The sequence below is a fragment of the Vidua chalybeata genome, chromosome 6, assembly GCF_026979565.1.
Source record: "Vidua chalybeata isolate OUT-0048 chromosome 6, bVidCha1 merged haplotype, whole genome shotgun sequence".
Taxonomy (NCBI): Eukaryota; Metazoa; Chordata; class Aves; order Passeriformes; family Viduidae; genus Vidua; species Vidua chalybeata.
This window is the reverse complement of record NC_071535.1, coordinates 46,892,813-46,908,108: the sequence shown is the minus strand read 5'-3', so window position 1 is coordinate 46,908,108 and position 15,296 is coordinate 46,892,813. Positions and strand designations below refer to the sequence as shown.

General features: G+C 42.2%; 1 protein-coding gene across 12 annotated transcripts in view; it reads right to left on the bottom strand.

Annotated features, from left to right (window-relative positions):
• The window catches only part of BRSK2 (BR serine/threonine kinase 2), a 303,532-nt gene that overhangs the window by 10,723 nt on the left and 277,513 nt on the right, over positions 1 to 15,296 (bottom strand). For 8 of the 12 annotated variants that reach the window (XM_053946173.1, XM_053946174.1, XM_053946176.1 and 5 more), the window contains 4 exons: positions 14,542 to 14,665; positions 12,450 to 12,630; positions 11,723 to 11,812; positions 3,409 to 3,456 (listed from right to left, as the gene is read on the bottom strand). In XM_053946173.1, coding sequence (XP_053802148.1) covers positions 3,409 to 3,456; positions 11,723 to 11,812; positions 12,450 to 12,630; positions 14,542 to 14,665 — 443 coding nt within the window. The remainder of the gene's footprint in view (positions 1 to 3,408; positions 3,457 to 11,722; positions 11,813 to 12,449; positions 12,631 to 14,541; positions 14,666 to 15,296) is intronic. The other 4 variants (XM_053946177.1, XM_053946185.1, XM_053946182.1 and 1 more) reach the window with 1 other exon arrangement.

Genomic DNA, 15,296 nt, shown 5'->3' with positions numbered 1-15,296 from the left:
TTGGTTTGGTCAGATCATTTTGGTGATAGTCCCTGGTACCCACGAGGAACCAAAAATCTTCTTGTTTAACTCTGGTGCTTGGAAACCAGGTTTTCAATTGTATGCAGCAATACAAGATAAATGTTTAAAAGTAAACACAAGGCCTTCTTTCCAACCTGCACAGGGTTATGGTCCAAGCTTTTGCAGGAGTGTATGGCTGTGCAGTGCCTAACATGACAGCATGATCTGACTGGAGCTGCACTAGTTATCCATACTAACCTTCTCCTCCTCTTATCATCACCCTCTTTCCATGGAAGTGCCACTGATGTGACCAAAGACTTTACTGAGAATCATTAGAGAGGGAGAATAACAAGCAAAGATTGCCTTACTTAGAAGTAAAATTCTTCCTCAGGTAGTGGCAGTGTGAAGACTGGGAAGTTTAGTCTTCCTGGGTTAATCTCAGAAGGAAAAGTGGAGGATAAGGCAGGCTTTTCAGAGCTTCCTGCCAGCAGCCAGCACCTTGGCAAAACATACTTACCAATGACTCCAAAAAACTGGAATGGCTGGGAAGGGGAGCTATCAAAAGCTATATACCAGCCCTACCATGAAACCAATCACCCAAAGAAATTCTGAAACATGAAAGACTTGAAGTCACTAAAGTTTGTGAAGAGACTCTTTCCTGACCAAGGACTACTGAAATGGCACCATGGGCTTCTGTGTGCATCAGTGGCTCCAGATCCAATGTGCTCAGTATATGAATGATACTTCCTTTCTAATTCCCAGCTTTGTGGTTGAAGCTGGAAGGCCTTTCAGTTTATGTATTATCTTGATTTTTATTTTTAATGTAAAGGCTCTGCAGAACCCATTAGAACCTTAATTATACAACCTATTCTTCAGTGAGATAGACATAAATACCAGATGAGATGGTAATAAACAGTTCTCTCAATCCTGCTTCAAAAGAAACAGAATCCAGCTTGTCCTTTTACAGCTGTGCTGATTTTATAAGGCTTAATGACAGCACATAAAGTGGTAAAGCTTATTTGTCACTAAACTGATTTGGCTGAGAATACACACAGAAATAGATCAGCTAAAGTATCACTCCTGTAAATGTTTTTCAGGTTACAGCTGCATTTTATATGTAAATATTTTAAATTTTACAAGGTAAATTTGATCTTATGAACAGGCTTCAAGGAAACCAATTTAGTCTTTCTGACAACAGCAATGCCCATTCCCCTGCTGAGATGTGTGTAAACATAAATAAAATATTTAATCCCAGCATGCATTTCAATTTATTATGAGCCACATTCTTTTCTTCTATTGTGAAATACTACAAGTTGGCAGCAGTTTTCTACTTTGCACAGATAGGGTTGATACATCAGCAGTTGTGTCATTTGGATATTGGCAGCTCCTGTGACAGACCTCGGCTGTTCAACATTGTTTCTCAATGCCAGTGACTGCATGCAAAATCACTTCTCAGACTGATGACCACTGCCAGCAGAAGATAACATTTAAAGGACTAAACAAATTTGCCTTGCTGTTAATTACAGCATTCATTGTTTTATAGTGGGTGAAAACATGTTCCTCATTCCCACCAGAGCTTTCACATGGCTGAGCCAGGAGTAAAGAACCTGATTAGCTCTTCCTGCTACAGTGTTAACTCTTTTTGCAAGAATGACAAAAACAGCTCCTCACTCATACACGAGGGTGGAATTCAGCATGGGGCAGTCACCACTGCTTACATTGTTTGTGAGTTCACCAACAGGAATGTGATTTAAAGGAAGCAGCTCCATTAAACTCCTGTAGGCCATCCTGTCTCTTTTCTCTCTCTCTCTGTCTGTGCTGTAGCTGCCACAAAACAGTCTCCCTGCCGGCCTTCACCTTGTCATCTTTGTCCCTTGTTGGATTGCTGCTGACATGGTGACAGCTGGAGGGCCTGCATGAACTGTGAGTGAGCAGTGATGCTCTCTATCTAGAGAATGCAGGGCACTGGCTGGTTATCTCTATAGCTCAATTAACTTGCAAGCAATCAGCAGAATCAGCATTTCAGTATTTTTGTATGATGTGAATGCCAGATTCCAGGCAAGAAACAAAGTCTTGAGGAAGAAGAGGGATTTGCTGTCTGATGCCTTCAAGAAGCTAAAGGTCTGAAATGAGTCCTCATAAGATCAGAAAAGTCACCTAAGAAATCAAATTATCTCCTATCAGAGCAAAGGAAAAACTCCCACCAGCAAAGCTGCAACTTAAGGGAAAGAGATTGCCTGAAACACAGGAAACAGGCCAAATTCTTCCTCAGTCACACATTCATAAACCTAGTATTATCTCCACCATGACAACTTCCCTTTATGGTTACAGACTCCAGAACAACTCCAGAAAACTTTCTTCAGTTAATGAAGGGATAGTGTGGCAGCTGCAGGTCCAGCTGAAGAGCAGCAGCAACTCAGTGAACACTTCCCTAACATCCTGTCTTCTTTAACAGAGATATCTGAACTCAACCTAGATACCAGGATGGAAATCTAAAGAGAACAGAGCAGAATCTTTCTGTAAAAGACATGGATAATAAGACAAAAAGATCTCTCTTAGTATTTGGGCATTTCCACTGTTGTATTTGGAGCAGTGAGTAGAGGCACAAGTAATGGAAGAAAGAGTCCATGTGTGTGGGGAGGGGAGGGAAGGCTAGGGACAAGTTAACCAAAATTCATGTAAGCACAAGCAAACTGAGCTGAAAGTTTTGCAGGAAACTTTTTTCTTATTCCTAGCAAAATTCCAAATCTTTAGTAGGTTCACTACTCTTTCATTTAAAGACACAACATCCTTCCCCAAGTCCACAGTGGAACTATGACAGTTTACAGTAGCCAAGTGTCTGACATAATATGCAGTATGTCTAATGGAGAATTTAAAAGTGTCATGCCCCAAGGACATCTGGGGAAGAAGGAGGTGGATGCAAAATGGAGTTAAATAAACAGCATTCCTGTCTCAACAAATAGCAGGAAACCAAGGGAGACAGCAGCCAGCAGGGCAGTACTCAGCTTCACTGCAGAAAAGGGACTGAAGAATCATGAATCAACGGCAGCAAGTAAAGAAATGAGGAAACAAAAATCAGGAAAGAAAAAGAAAATCATTGGCCTGGGTTACAGTGAGAGAGGGCATCTCAAGTGTAACACCACACATTTGTGCAATGAAGGGGAAAGCTGTGGTGAAGCCTGTGCATCTGTACATGGATGGGGAGGAACAGAAAAAGGGATATGTGCTTGTGTCCTCCAGGTGAGTGAAAGACATAGAGGGTTGTTACGGGGTGGGGAGTCTTGAAAAGAGCGTGGGGGAGCAGGGATGGGGAAGGGGAGGAGGTGCAACAGGACAGGACGGCGCATTATTATGTTGCTCAGCAGGGGCTGGGGAAGGTGAAAAGGCAGAAGGGAAGGAAGTTCTTACCACATTTGGAAAGTCTGCCAGTCATCAACTCCATACAGTTAGTGGTGTCTGGATCATAGAACGGAAAGAGGAGGGAGGGAGGGAAAAACATAAAAAAAGGTTTCCATACCTCTGTGCATAAAGTAGTAACTTAGCACATTATTACCTGAAGCAGGAAACATATACGCAACTTGCTGTTTACACAACCCAGGCCAAATTCTGCCACCAGCTCTATACCAGTGCAAACCTGGCCCTGTGACTGAGAATGGAGCTGCGGGAAATACTCTGCCACCACATTAGCAAACTATAAGCCTTGAATACAGTGTTTACCTGGCTAGCTTTGCAAATTAGCTTGTAACTGCCAGGAAATGTTCAGCCAGCTCATATATCTACATCAAAAACCTGGAGAGAGGGAAGAACTCTAGCCCTTGTGCATGGACATGGAGTGAGGCTACTTGTACCACTCAAAATCATCTTTTAAACCCCAAAGGATAATGTCAAAGTTTCAATCTAACTCTCTAATTCAAGTGCTTACTGCTCTTGCTTTCAAGGTCAGTATTCAGAGGCAATAGAAGCACTTCTGGAAAGGGTGGCAGAATCTGGCCCTAAGACATTACTGTCAACTTTGTGTATAGCTCCCATTGCCACAGACTCTGGGTGCTTCTTACTCAGGAGCAACAAGCAGAAGGAGCTCCACATGTCAGCTTCAAAACAGAAAGGCCCAGCCCAGCTGGACGCTTCCATGTGGAACCTGCTGGCAAGCCAGATCTGCTGCTGTCAGCCAGGATTCCCTTGTATTTGGGGTCTAAATCAATGTGTTCCTGGGCAATGTGGAGTACTCACTGCTGAGCAGGTGGATACCAGTTAAAGCACTCAGATCAGTCTCAGATCTCCCTTTGCCTGGGCTGTTGATGGAACACTTGGGTATTCAAGAAATAGGCTTCTTGGAAAAATGCACATATATGCTGAAAATCCCTAATTGCCAGGAAGCTCTAACTATTCCCTATCTGCTATAAAGTCTGCAGGACAGAGGGGAAGATAATTTCTCAGCATTCCACCCCTTAAATATTGAGAAAAGTAATTTCATAAGAGGAGGAAGATGCTAGGGTGAGCTGAACGTGTGCTAGAAGAGCATGGATATGCATCTCTTCTGATGCAGCCAGGCTTGTGCTGCATAGATCATCTGTGAAAGCATGGAGTAGAGAGGGCAGCTGCTTGGTCCAGTGACACTGGTCAAAGCATCTAAGCAGTGGTCACATGCTCTCCCATCCCCAAGGCTAAAGGTGGGCAGGCAGAGGTCAGTGGGAGATGATACCCATGGAAGTTCTCTCAGAAAGGCACAAGATTGAGCGAAAGGAGAAGAAGGACAGAGGTGAAGGAGAAGAGAACATTCAAGATCTAGAACAACAGAGGTGTCAGAGAGGCCAGGAGTTTACCTGCCTTTGAAATTCTTTGCCTGGTCTGGCAGGCAAAGAATTTAATATACAATAATTTCAATACATTTCTTCCTGAAGATGCAATAGCAGGTTTGAGAAGTGCCTACAGTTGCTGATCGAGTCAATAACTAGAAGTCACACTCATAGGTCTGTATAATTTTTTTTTCTTTACTAACTTGGAGAACTTTGTTGTCTCACGCCTTTTAGGGGTTCCTGTCCAGCCCCCTCAGAGTCACCTACCCTTTGCTGTAATGCAGAGTGATGCAGATCTACAGTGGCAGACCCCAGAGCATTCACACAACCATTAGCAGAACCTAGCTTTGAAAGAACACATAAGAGCAAAGAAAATCTCAAATATGACCAGAAGACTGTTTCTGACTCCCACCTCCAACACCTGGAATTTTCCCCTCAAGTCTATCCAGACTGACTGGCCACATAGTAACCAGAAATCTAGAAACAAAAAAGTAGTATTTGGATAATGTCAGAGCAGGTAAACATTGTGTCTGGTTACCAAGATCCTCCTGAAACTGGTATTTCTGTTTCATTCTTCATTTTAACAAATTAAAAAGTAATCATGTCTCCTTAAGTTAATACTGCCTTTTTTCCTCAGTCATTTGCACAGATCTCTTTAATACTTAAAGCCATTTGTGTCACAGGTCTACACACATTAGTTGTGTGATTAAAATACAAGCTGACAGACCGACACACAAAAAAAGATTGTAACAGAGGCTTTTTGACAGCTGAATATCTTGGGCTCTGGACCCCATTTGGTTTCCAAAAAAGAAAATTTGCATGTTATAGAATTAGTTTTGATGGATAAGAAAAATTTTCTGAAATATGAGACCATAGAAAAAAGTCAAACTAACACTAATAAAAACTCTAATTTGTCTTTCTCAAAGCTTTTATGCACAACGATGCTTTGAATTCTCCATATTGTCAGGGCTAGTCCCAGGAGCTTCACAGGAATTTATTTTTATTTGTAGTGTCTTTCCAACACCTGATCAGATTGTTTTTCCCCTAATTCCTAAGGCAGAGCCTGCATCACTTGAAAGACACAGTGTTGATATGTCTTCAGCTTATTTTAGAATATTTACTTTAATACTTCTTTCATTTCCATCATATTGTAACATCTGCTTTAGTAAATACTCTATGTGATAAAGTATTTCATAATTTTAAAGCAGATTTTTTTTTCTAATTGGAAGTCTTAAGATTCTTGCCAGTCAACTTCTCCTCATGGATAGTAATCCATAATCCAGTGACTGTGGGATCCAGCTGTTATGAGAAATGAATAAAGCCAGGGTCCAAAGGCTTTTAACTGTCTGAGAAGCACTGATGGGTCATGTGACTGCATTTTTAATGTGTCCTGTTTATTTTTTAAATTGAAACATAGGGCAGTGTCAGCTCTCAATTCCTCTGATGATAAGGCAATTTCTTATTTTATAGGAATTGCTGGAAGTCACTCACACTTTGGATTTGACCAAAGCTCTTTCATAAATGACACCCAGTTCAGTTCACTAACAGATGGCAAATGCTTTGGTTGAAACAAGGCCTCCCTTCAAAAGGGCAAACAAGCTCTGAATCCATTAAAAACTACTAGTGCTCTGTTGATTTTCCTTTCACAATTTTCTTTATTCTTTAATTTCCATCCTACATAGATGTCACAAGGAAGCTGCCTGGTTTGTGATGCTTCTGATATCTCTGAGACCTGTCCCAGCCCAGGAAATCTCACCCAAACAGTTGCTCCTCCGAGATCTCCAAATCCAGGGCTGGTCCCCAGAAAGCACTGAGCAGCTCCTGCCAGATGCTCACAGTCCCCAGGAAACACTTCCACTAAGGGACATGATGTCAAGGGGGCCACCAGCGCCTCTGGTCCAAGGCAGTTATCATGCAGATTGAAATTCCCCACTATTTTTGTGCTTATTTGAAATTCCATGTTTTCCTATCAAAACTCTGGAGAGCTTGGGCTTTTTTCTACATGCTTTATTTCTGGACTACCAGTAACTATTTCACTTAATTTTAATGCAGGCTGTTCAGTAATAATACTAAAGCTGTTTAGCAAAAACACAGTGTTCTGCCAATCCAACCAGGCATTACAGGGCACTTTTTGTAGGTGGAATTATGACAGCAAGATGAAGTAATTACCCTAGACACTACAGGAATGTAAGACATAAAGGGTCACAGAAGATTGCAGGAAACTTGGGACCTGAATGAAACCCAGAAAAAGCTAACATGCAATCCAATTCCAAACTGTCATTTGCAGAGTCCTTTTTTCTTGAGTCTGCAGCTGGAAGTTTACCCAGCAAAGCACTTCATTTGCTCCTTACTCCTTTTTCCATCTTGATAAAATCCTTCACACATTTGGAAACTGTAGGTTTCTTAGTTTTGGGTTTTTTTGGTGGCAATTTGCCAACCTGCAGCTCTTGTGAGCCATAAAATACCTGGAACTCACAGATCAGTGCTCTAGCAAGAATTTGCACTGCCCTGTTTTGAAGCTAGATATGGTCTCTAAACACTTGCTTATACTGGTGAAAGGCACTCCCAGCAGTAACAGTAAGATGCTCCGAACTTGGAGATGTCAGTAGTTAAAATCCAATATGAAGCCAATAAATACAATAAGGAAACAGAAAACCTTTTACAAAGAAGTTTTAAAGGTTATTTCAGTATTGCTGATTGCCCAGTACATGGGAAAATGGGGAAAAAATAGAATACGCAGTGTCCCACACTTAAAACGAAAGCACAGAGAAGCAAGAAAATATTAGGGAAATAAAAATTGCTACCCTATGAGCGATCACAGACAGCTTTTGCATGCCCCTATTCACCAGCTGCTACTATTACTCTTTCATGCAAAGGCATCAGAGAAAAACAGATCATGGTTTAATGGAAAGAGTGCTGGGCTGAAACAAAGGAACAAATCTGAGATATCATCCTCCATGGAGAGAGATCTTTTTATTCCAGCAAAGGGCAGTCTGCTCAGAGGTTGCCTAAGTGGAGATTCTGAGTATAAGGGCCCTGGATGGACCCATTCATGGACAAGAGACAAGGCTGGCTGCTCTCACAGACAGTGAGACTCCCTCCTAATCCCAAAGGGGTCTTTTCATGGTCTGAGTGTAATGGTTTTTGTGATACCAGTAACAAGCACGCATGGACAACTATTCTAGTTCAGATCAAAGGCCAAAACCATCTGAGAGTCAGACGATCCTTGTGGGTCCCTTTCAGCTCAGAATATTCTGTGATCTGGTGCTCTGTCTCCCTCAGCAGCTCCACAGACACCCAGGAGTGCAAGAGCAGGCCAAGCATACAGAACACTTCCCCTACCACTCCCTCACTCACCACTGTCAGGTCAGAGGTTTCCTGAACCCGCTGTAGTTTCTCTGTTTAGCAATCCCATAAAGATTTCTCTGCAGGGAGTTATCCAACCTCCCTGTGAGTAAGAAGTACTCAGGGGAAGATGAGCATCTGTAAGCCCCTCACATTCAGCACCTGTTTCAGCAAGGAGTTCCACCAGTTCTAGATTACATGAAGACATGTTTTTCCAATGGCTTTCTTGGTACTTAGATTCCACTATCTTATGCTGGTCTCCAGTTTCTTTCATCAGGAAGTAAAAATGAACAATCAATCCCTATTTACTGGTTCTATGCAAGTCATGAGTCACAGACCTGGTATTGTCTCAGCAGTTATGGCACAGAGCTCCTGAAACATTAGGATACAAAACTGGTATGTTGCACTAAATTTGTCCATTGAGACAGTGGATTTTAGAAGCATTACATTAACTTATGGAATGGATTAAATTTATTTACACTTTCTTTCAGGTAAGGGAGGGAATCTATTTTCCTGCTTCAGAGTATGCCAGAAGAAATATGCACAGCCAGTCTTAGAAAGAAAAAATGGAAGTGAATGAGGGGGATATATGAAGGAAGGGATATTATAAGGTGCTCAAGTGTGACACAGAAACACATCTGCCTAAATCAGGTACATAACAGGCTCACACACACACACAGATGCATGGGCAACATGACATCTACAAACACTGTTGTCAGCTGGAGGAATGAAAAAGAGGAAAATGCATTCTGAAACCCAGGCAGGCCAGCTCAGGGGGCTGGGATGCTGCACAGCAGATCAGAGGGGCAGCAGACAGAATGACTCTCACTGCCATATGTTTGTTAGGCCTTGATGTTCTGCTTTATACCGAAATCATTAAATCTTCCCCTTCTGCAGGTCTCCCTTTACATGCATGCACCTTTCACAGATTGTTTTCATCATCCCACCTGTAAGAGCATCAGGACTGTAAGGCAGGAGAGACAAGACACAGGATGTGTCTGTGCATGAGGAGCTAGGAAAAGCTCCAGTGCTGAACCAGTGTTGCTGGTCAGGGGACAGTACCATGCTCAGAGCCATGGAGGAAGAGAGTCTAAGTGAAGGTGAGCTCCACCTGTTGCAGCAGTAGACTGCCTACAGAGTGTCCTAAAACCATGAACCTGAACAGGGCCCAACCACCACAATCTCTATGTGGTGTTCAGAGCTGGCATTATGGGAGGAGAAGAGAAACAGAGAAGACTTTGCTTTGTTTCTAGTGAGAAATGCTGATTAATTCCATGACAATTTCTAGGAAGATTTTGCACATGTTTCCAACCAGACACCCAGCTAAGCAAGGTGCTGAGTGTGAACTCTTCCATCCTTTATCCTTTTACTTCCCCTTACCCTCACTGGCTGGGTAAGTGAACTACTCGGCCACCCTACTTTGATGCAAAGGTAGTCTCTTTTTTAGTAACAATCCCTTTATTTCCTTTCATTTCCTTTTCTCTCTTTCTTGTATGCTGCTCCAACCTAAAATTTTCAGGTTGACTTCTCTCATTTTCAAGAAACTTGCATATTCCTGAGCAGGTCAGGTGGTGTGATACAGAACAGTTTGGCACCCTGTCTTGTGAGCTGTCTTGCCTAAGTTAAGTCCCCAGCCAAGAGAATTCTCATTTTTAAAATTCAAGAGATCATTAATTTTGGTTATCCTCCATGTGGAGTTATCTGTTCCACTCTGGCATTAGAGGTCAGGCTGGGTTTTCCCTGCTAGAACAATATGCTCTCATGTAGCTTCAGGCAGTAGAAATAGTATGATTTTTCCATTCTAGAACCAGAGCAAAACTGTAAGTGAGACACATTTCTCATAGCAGAGTATGCCCATAACATTTTCCTGAGTCTTGGTCAGATGAATGATTTTAATTCCTGCTACAATATGGCTTTCTTAGGGAGATATCCTGCTTCACATGCAAGTGTGCAAGAGGGTTCAAGTTTTTCTAAAGAGCCTCAGTAGCTAGCACATATTAGGGTCAAGAAGTTAAGAGAGATCATCAAGTTATTTACTTTATAAACCATTTTTTCCTCACAGGAAAATAAGGGTACGCTTCATTCCTGAAGAAATAAGGAATACTTGAATATTGTTCATGCATCAGGAATAATATGAAATACATTTAAAGGAGGCGTTCCCATCTCAATCCCCTCACTCCCACTTAGCCTGAGCATTTCCCAGGAGGAAGGGCTGGCAGAAAATTCTAGCTACTTCCTTGAATTTTATTTAATTTCAAAAGTCCAGACAGCAAAAACCTGAATAAACCATACTTATAGTGTCCTTGTTTTCCCTGATTCTGAACAGAATAACCCATGTGCTGGGCACCATTGTATTCCAGCATGCAGAAGGATCAGGCAGTGCTGGAGGTCAAAAGCAAAGAGGACACTGAACTGAGCATATTTCTCTGTCAGGTACTAGGCATACACACTTCTATATGCAGTTAATTTATCTTTGGATGCTAAAACCACAGTTAGACCAGAAGGATGTAACCCATATGTGCCACAAGCCGATGACATCTGGGACTTAATTGGAAGATGCAATGCCAACTTAACTCCCCCACTTTTGTCTTGGCTTGTTCACACAAGGGTCAAGAACAGAATTTGGCTCTGAAGCATAATATTTATTTACTTCCCTTTCATCTCCTCCTTCTGTGTCACTATCTTCTGCTGCAGCCTCTGCTCTCCACCTTGCTCCTATTTATCTCCAGTATCTGCACATTCTTTCTGCTTTTCCCTACTTTTCCTTCCTTGATGCATTCCCAATAGATTATTTGCCTTAAGTTTCCAATTTTCACCTTCTTTGTTGTCTCCTTTTAGAGGATAGAAGAGTTACCACAGAGATTTTGTGCGTGTGTGTACAGCCACTACAGTGTTCAGAGTGAACACCTGCTACATAAAGATGGGATGAGGCCAGTTTCAGTTTTATCAATTCAGGCTGCCTGCACATCCAGATTGATGTCATTGCACAGGGTCACACATGTAAGCCTTTTTCTACTACCACGAGGAATTGAATTTTACTTTTCAAATAGATAAGATATAGCTTCTGCAGAACCTTAGTATATAATTTGTGCTACCACAGTATTGAGAATTGGATCACACTGCTGGAAACTATTATCCACCTTCTGAGCACATGTTAATGGCTAAGTTAAAAGTAGCTCTCAAGTTTGTTCAGGGACCCACTGAAGTTGGAGGTTTCTAAAATATGCCTGAAGGGTTTGAAAATCAAGTATCCTCTAGAGCATGTCCCTACTCTGGGAGATTCTGGAACTGGAGAAAATCTGGAAGATCTGTTGATGATGCAGCATTTTTGATGGAGAAGTGGGCAAATGGCTCTTTGGGCGGGCAGAGGGCAGAAACTGTTCAACTGGGGAATGCACTGGGAGCACTGGCGGGGGAATGAGAAACAGAGGAGTAGGGTGGGAGCAGGGAGTTACTGCTCTGTCTGAATGGAGCTTGTTTTTTGCTGTAATCAGAGGGATGGCCTCCCTCAGCCTCCTGCTATGAAATGCATTTCACCTTCCTGTCCCTGCTGAAGGTGCTGGGCAGTAGAAGCCACTTACCTGATAACTGCTGCACTGAAGGCTGGTCATGTGTGCTTAACAACTGTGCCTGAATAGTTTCTACTACCCTCTTAAAGCGACGGCTTGGACCTGCAAGGAGAGAAGAGGCACAAAAGGCTGTGAGAGCAATGGGAGCCAAGCCCACACACAAGGCTGCAGGGGAAGAATCACAAGCATCTTCCCTTCAGTCTCATCCCCAGAAGTGTCCTGACTGTGTCTCTGTCCTTCAGCCAAAGGGACTATGGTGTGCTGGGCTCAACAGGAAGAGGAATGGCTTTGGGGCTCCTTTTGTAAAGACAGAAAAGGTGAGTGGGTCTGTTTCCTTGTTGCAACCCCTGTGGGGGGCATGTGGCCACCCAGAAGAAAAGGGTGAGGGGCATGTTTCGCTCAGAAGGAAGACACTATTGGCCTCACAGTGCCCAGCTGAGACTCTGGGACTTTTGTATGAAACAGGGAGCCAGTACCATGAGTTACACCAAAACTGAACAGCCATTTTAGCACTAATCATGGCAGTGCCAACTTCACCTCTTTGGGAATCTCCTTCCCTCCTTGCATTTCCATCACTACCAACACCAGTTTTGTTCCTGATGTCCTCTTTGACCCTGACTGAATTTTCCTGAGGTTAAGCCAGGTATTTTTTTTCCCTCTGGCAGAGCAATTTGGAGGCCTCTATTATCAGCAAGGACCAAGCCAGCTCACACCCATTTTAGAGCTTTGCCATGGTTACCTGATAAGAGTGTGAAAGTGACAGAATAGATCCCGTTCTCCTTTTGCGCCTCTCCCCCTTCTGTGTATGTTATGTCCACCTGGAACTTCACTGGCTTCTGGAAGACAGCAGGACCTCCTGTGGACTTATATTCTGCACGGAAACTTGTCTGTGAGATGACACTGTGACTGAGACTTGGGATCTGAAATAGGTTGGTAGAAGCAGATAGTAGAACCAGTGTTAAAGGGAAAAAATCTGCAAAATTCTGTTTATAACAACACACATTTCCAGAATGAGTAACATTTGATAGATTTGCTTCTGGTCTTGATTTTTTAATGTACAGTGTTCTTGTGAAATCAGTAAGAGCATAGGTTGCTGGGCACCACAGAAGAATGCACTGCTGCTTACAGGACTGATCTAAATTTAAGGGTTGAATATTGGTGGAATACCCGATGCACTTATGAACATGTTACTGAACTTCATACAGTCAGTCTTTCTTTTCCTACTCATCCACCAGTTTTGAGAAATGCCTTTTGCTGAGCAAAAAGTGATATTAAGCAAGTGGGCAGAAAAGTCAGTGGGATATAAAACTGAACATAAAAAACACCTAAGTAGCCTGGTCTGATCTTGCAGATGATCCTGTTTTGAGCAGGAGACCTCCTGAAAACCTTTCCAACTTCAGTTGCTTGGTGATTCTGTGATGTCAGATAGACATCAGGACACCTGAATTGCTTAGAACATCCACAGGGAAAGCATGCCTGCAAATAACTCACCCAAACTTCTATCAATATGTGAAAGAACTCTGAGAAGCTTTGTGACATCATCCAACATCTCTATATACAGAACCACAGTGGAATTTCATAACTTCCTTATTTTCAAGCAGTTACCTTTCACACTTTCCTCCAAAATTTAACAACATATTCATATTCTATTTATTGCTTCATAAAGGACCAGATTAAAAAAAAAAAACCCTAACAAATTACTTGGAAATCTGGTCTCTAACCTCTAGGAGGGAAAATGAAGATGAGATCTTTGAGAAGCTGACTTTAAGGGTTTAATTACCAGGCTATGACAATGCATTTAAGTTTGGATGTTGCTGTAATAGACAATTCACTGGTTTTGCACACAAGTCCCTACATCACACCTAAACCACACGTTTATATAGGATATATATACAGGATCACCAGTACAGACAGCAGAACAAACTGCACAACAATACAAATCCAAAAGCACAGCTATGTGCATGGAATTGATACAGTAACACGGCTGCTTATAACCAACCTGGGATGGACACCAGTGTCTGATGCCCACTACTGTAATGCACTTACTACTTATGTGCTTGTACAGTAACAAAGGCTACAGCTGACTTTTTTGAAGAAGTTCATTGCAGAATCATAAAGACTAAAATAGAGTTCAGCATTTTGTGAAAAAAAAAATCAATATAACAAACTATATAAGAAATCAAGTTTCTTTCTTTTAATTCTATTGGAAAAAGTCTAATTACGTTGTTGACTACCTTGAATTGAAAAATCTCTTAAATTACCTTTGCTGTGCTGACTTTTTCATCACTGGTACCTCTACATAATGAGAACAAGAACTTTCTATAGGAAAAAAAGACAATTTCCCTCTGCTTTCTTCACATCTGCAACAACTGAAACTCTGGACACCAGAAGAAATTACCCTTCTTTCTGCCATGCAGGACTGAAGTGGGGATTTAAGGTAACAAATGCAGATATAAGACAGGCCTTCTGTCTGGCTGAAGTGGTGGAGGGCATACCCATCAAAATGAGACCCAATCTGCTGCCCAGTCAGTGACTGTAAGGCTGATTTGACAAAGCAGCAAATCACTGTCTTGATACTGTACCAGCAGTGTGCTCCACTGCTGTGGAATTCCAAAGTCTGGCAATCTGAAAGCCTTGCCAAGAAGGCTGAACTCTTTTCTCACCTTAGAGAGCATTATCTACAGTTAGTAATTCACACACAGTCCAGTGCAGGCCATGTAAATTAAATCCACAGAGGATGCTTTTGAAGGAGCAGAGCCCCTGTCCAGTAACATTTGGCACATGGAGTGACCAGTGAGGGATGCCTCCAAGAGGCAGCTGGGGTGACTCACCGAGAGGAAAGCGTGGACTATATCAGCCTTAATGGAGCTTAATGGTTTGTCCTTAATGACCACAAAAATCTGTTCTTCTTTCTCCAAGTTGATGAAGTTACCGAACCAGGATTTTTTGGCAAGCCTGATGTGATGAAAAGAAAGAGATGTTTAGAATATGGAACACTATTTCGTATTTCATACAAGCCCCTAGCTAGAAAAAATACCAAAAAACACACAAAAAAGTTTTGATAACACTTCAGATGTGATGATTTTACTACTAATAAGTGGGAAATGGTATCAGAGAACATCCAGAATGACATTTCACTTGGTGAAAACCGATGAAATGACAGACCACACAGCCTAGGTCTGACAGCATGTACCACCAATAATGAAAAATCAGGAGTGTCATGGTTTGACACTCGCGCAATGCCAGCGTCCCCATGAAAATGCACCTTTCCTAAATAAATGCTGTGAGATGTTATCAGGAACAGAGCAGAGCAGGCCCAAAGCTTAATAATAAAGGAAAAAAAACTTTATTAAACTACTACTAATACAGAAAACACATAAACTAAATCCAGGATGAAGACCTTTTAAAACACCCCTCCTCCTCCCAATTTCCAAAAACACCTAGCCATGAAACATCACCCGGGATTCCTGATCAAATTACCACCCTTCAGGTAATCCATACTCAAACTATCAAGGGAGAGAGAAGTCTCTCTTGCACCACAGACCCCCCAGGAAACACAGCTGCCCCCCTGTGTTTCCCTGTCACA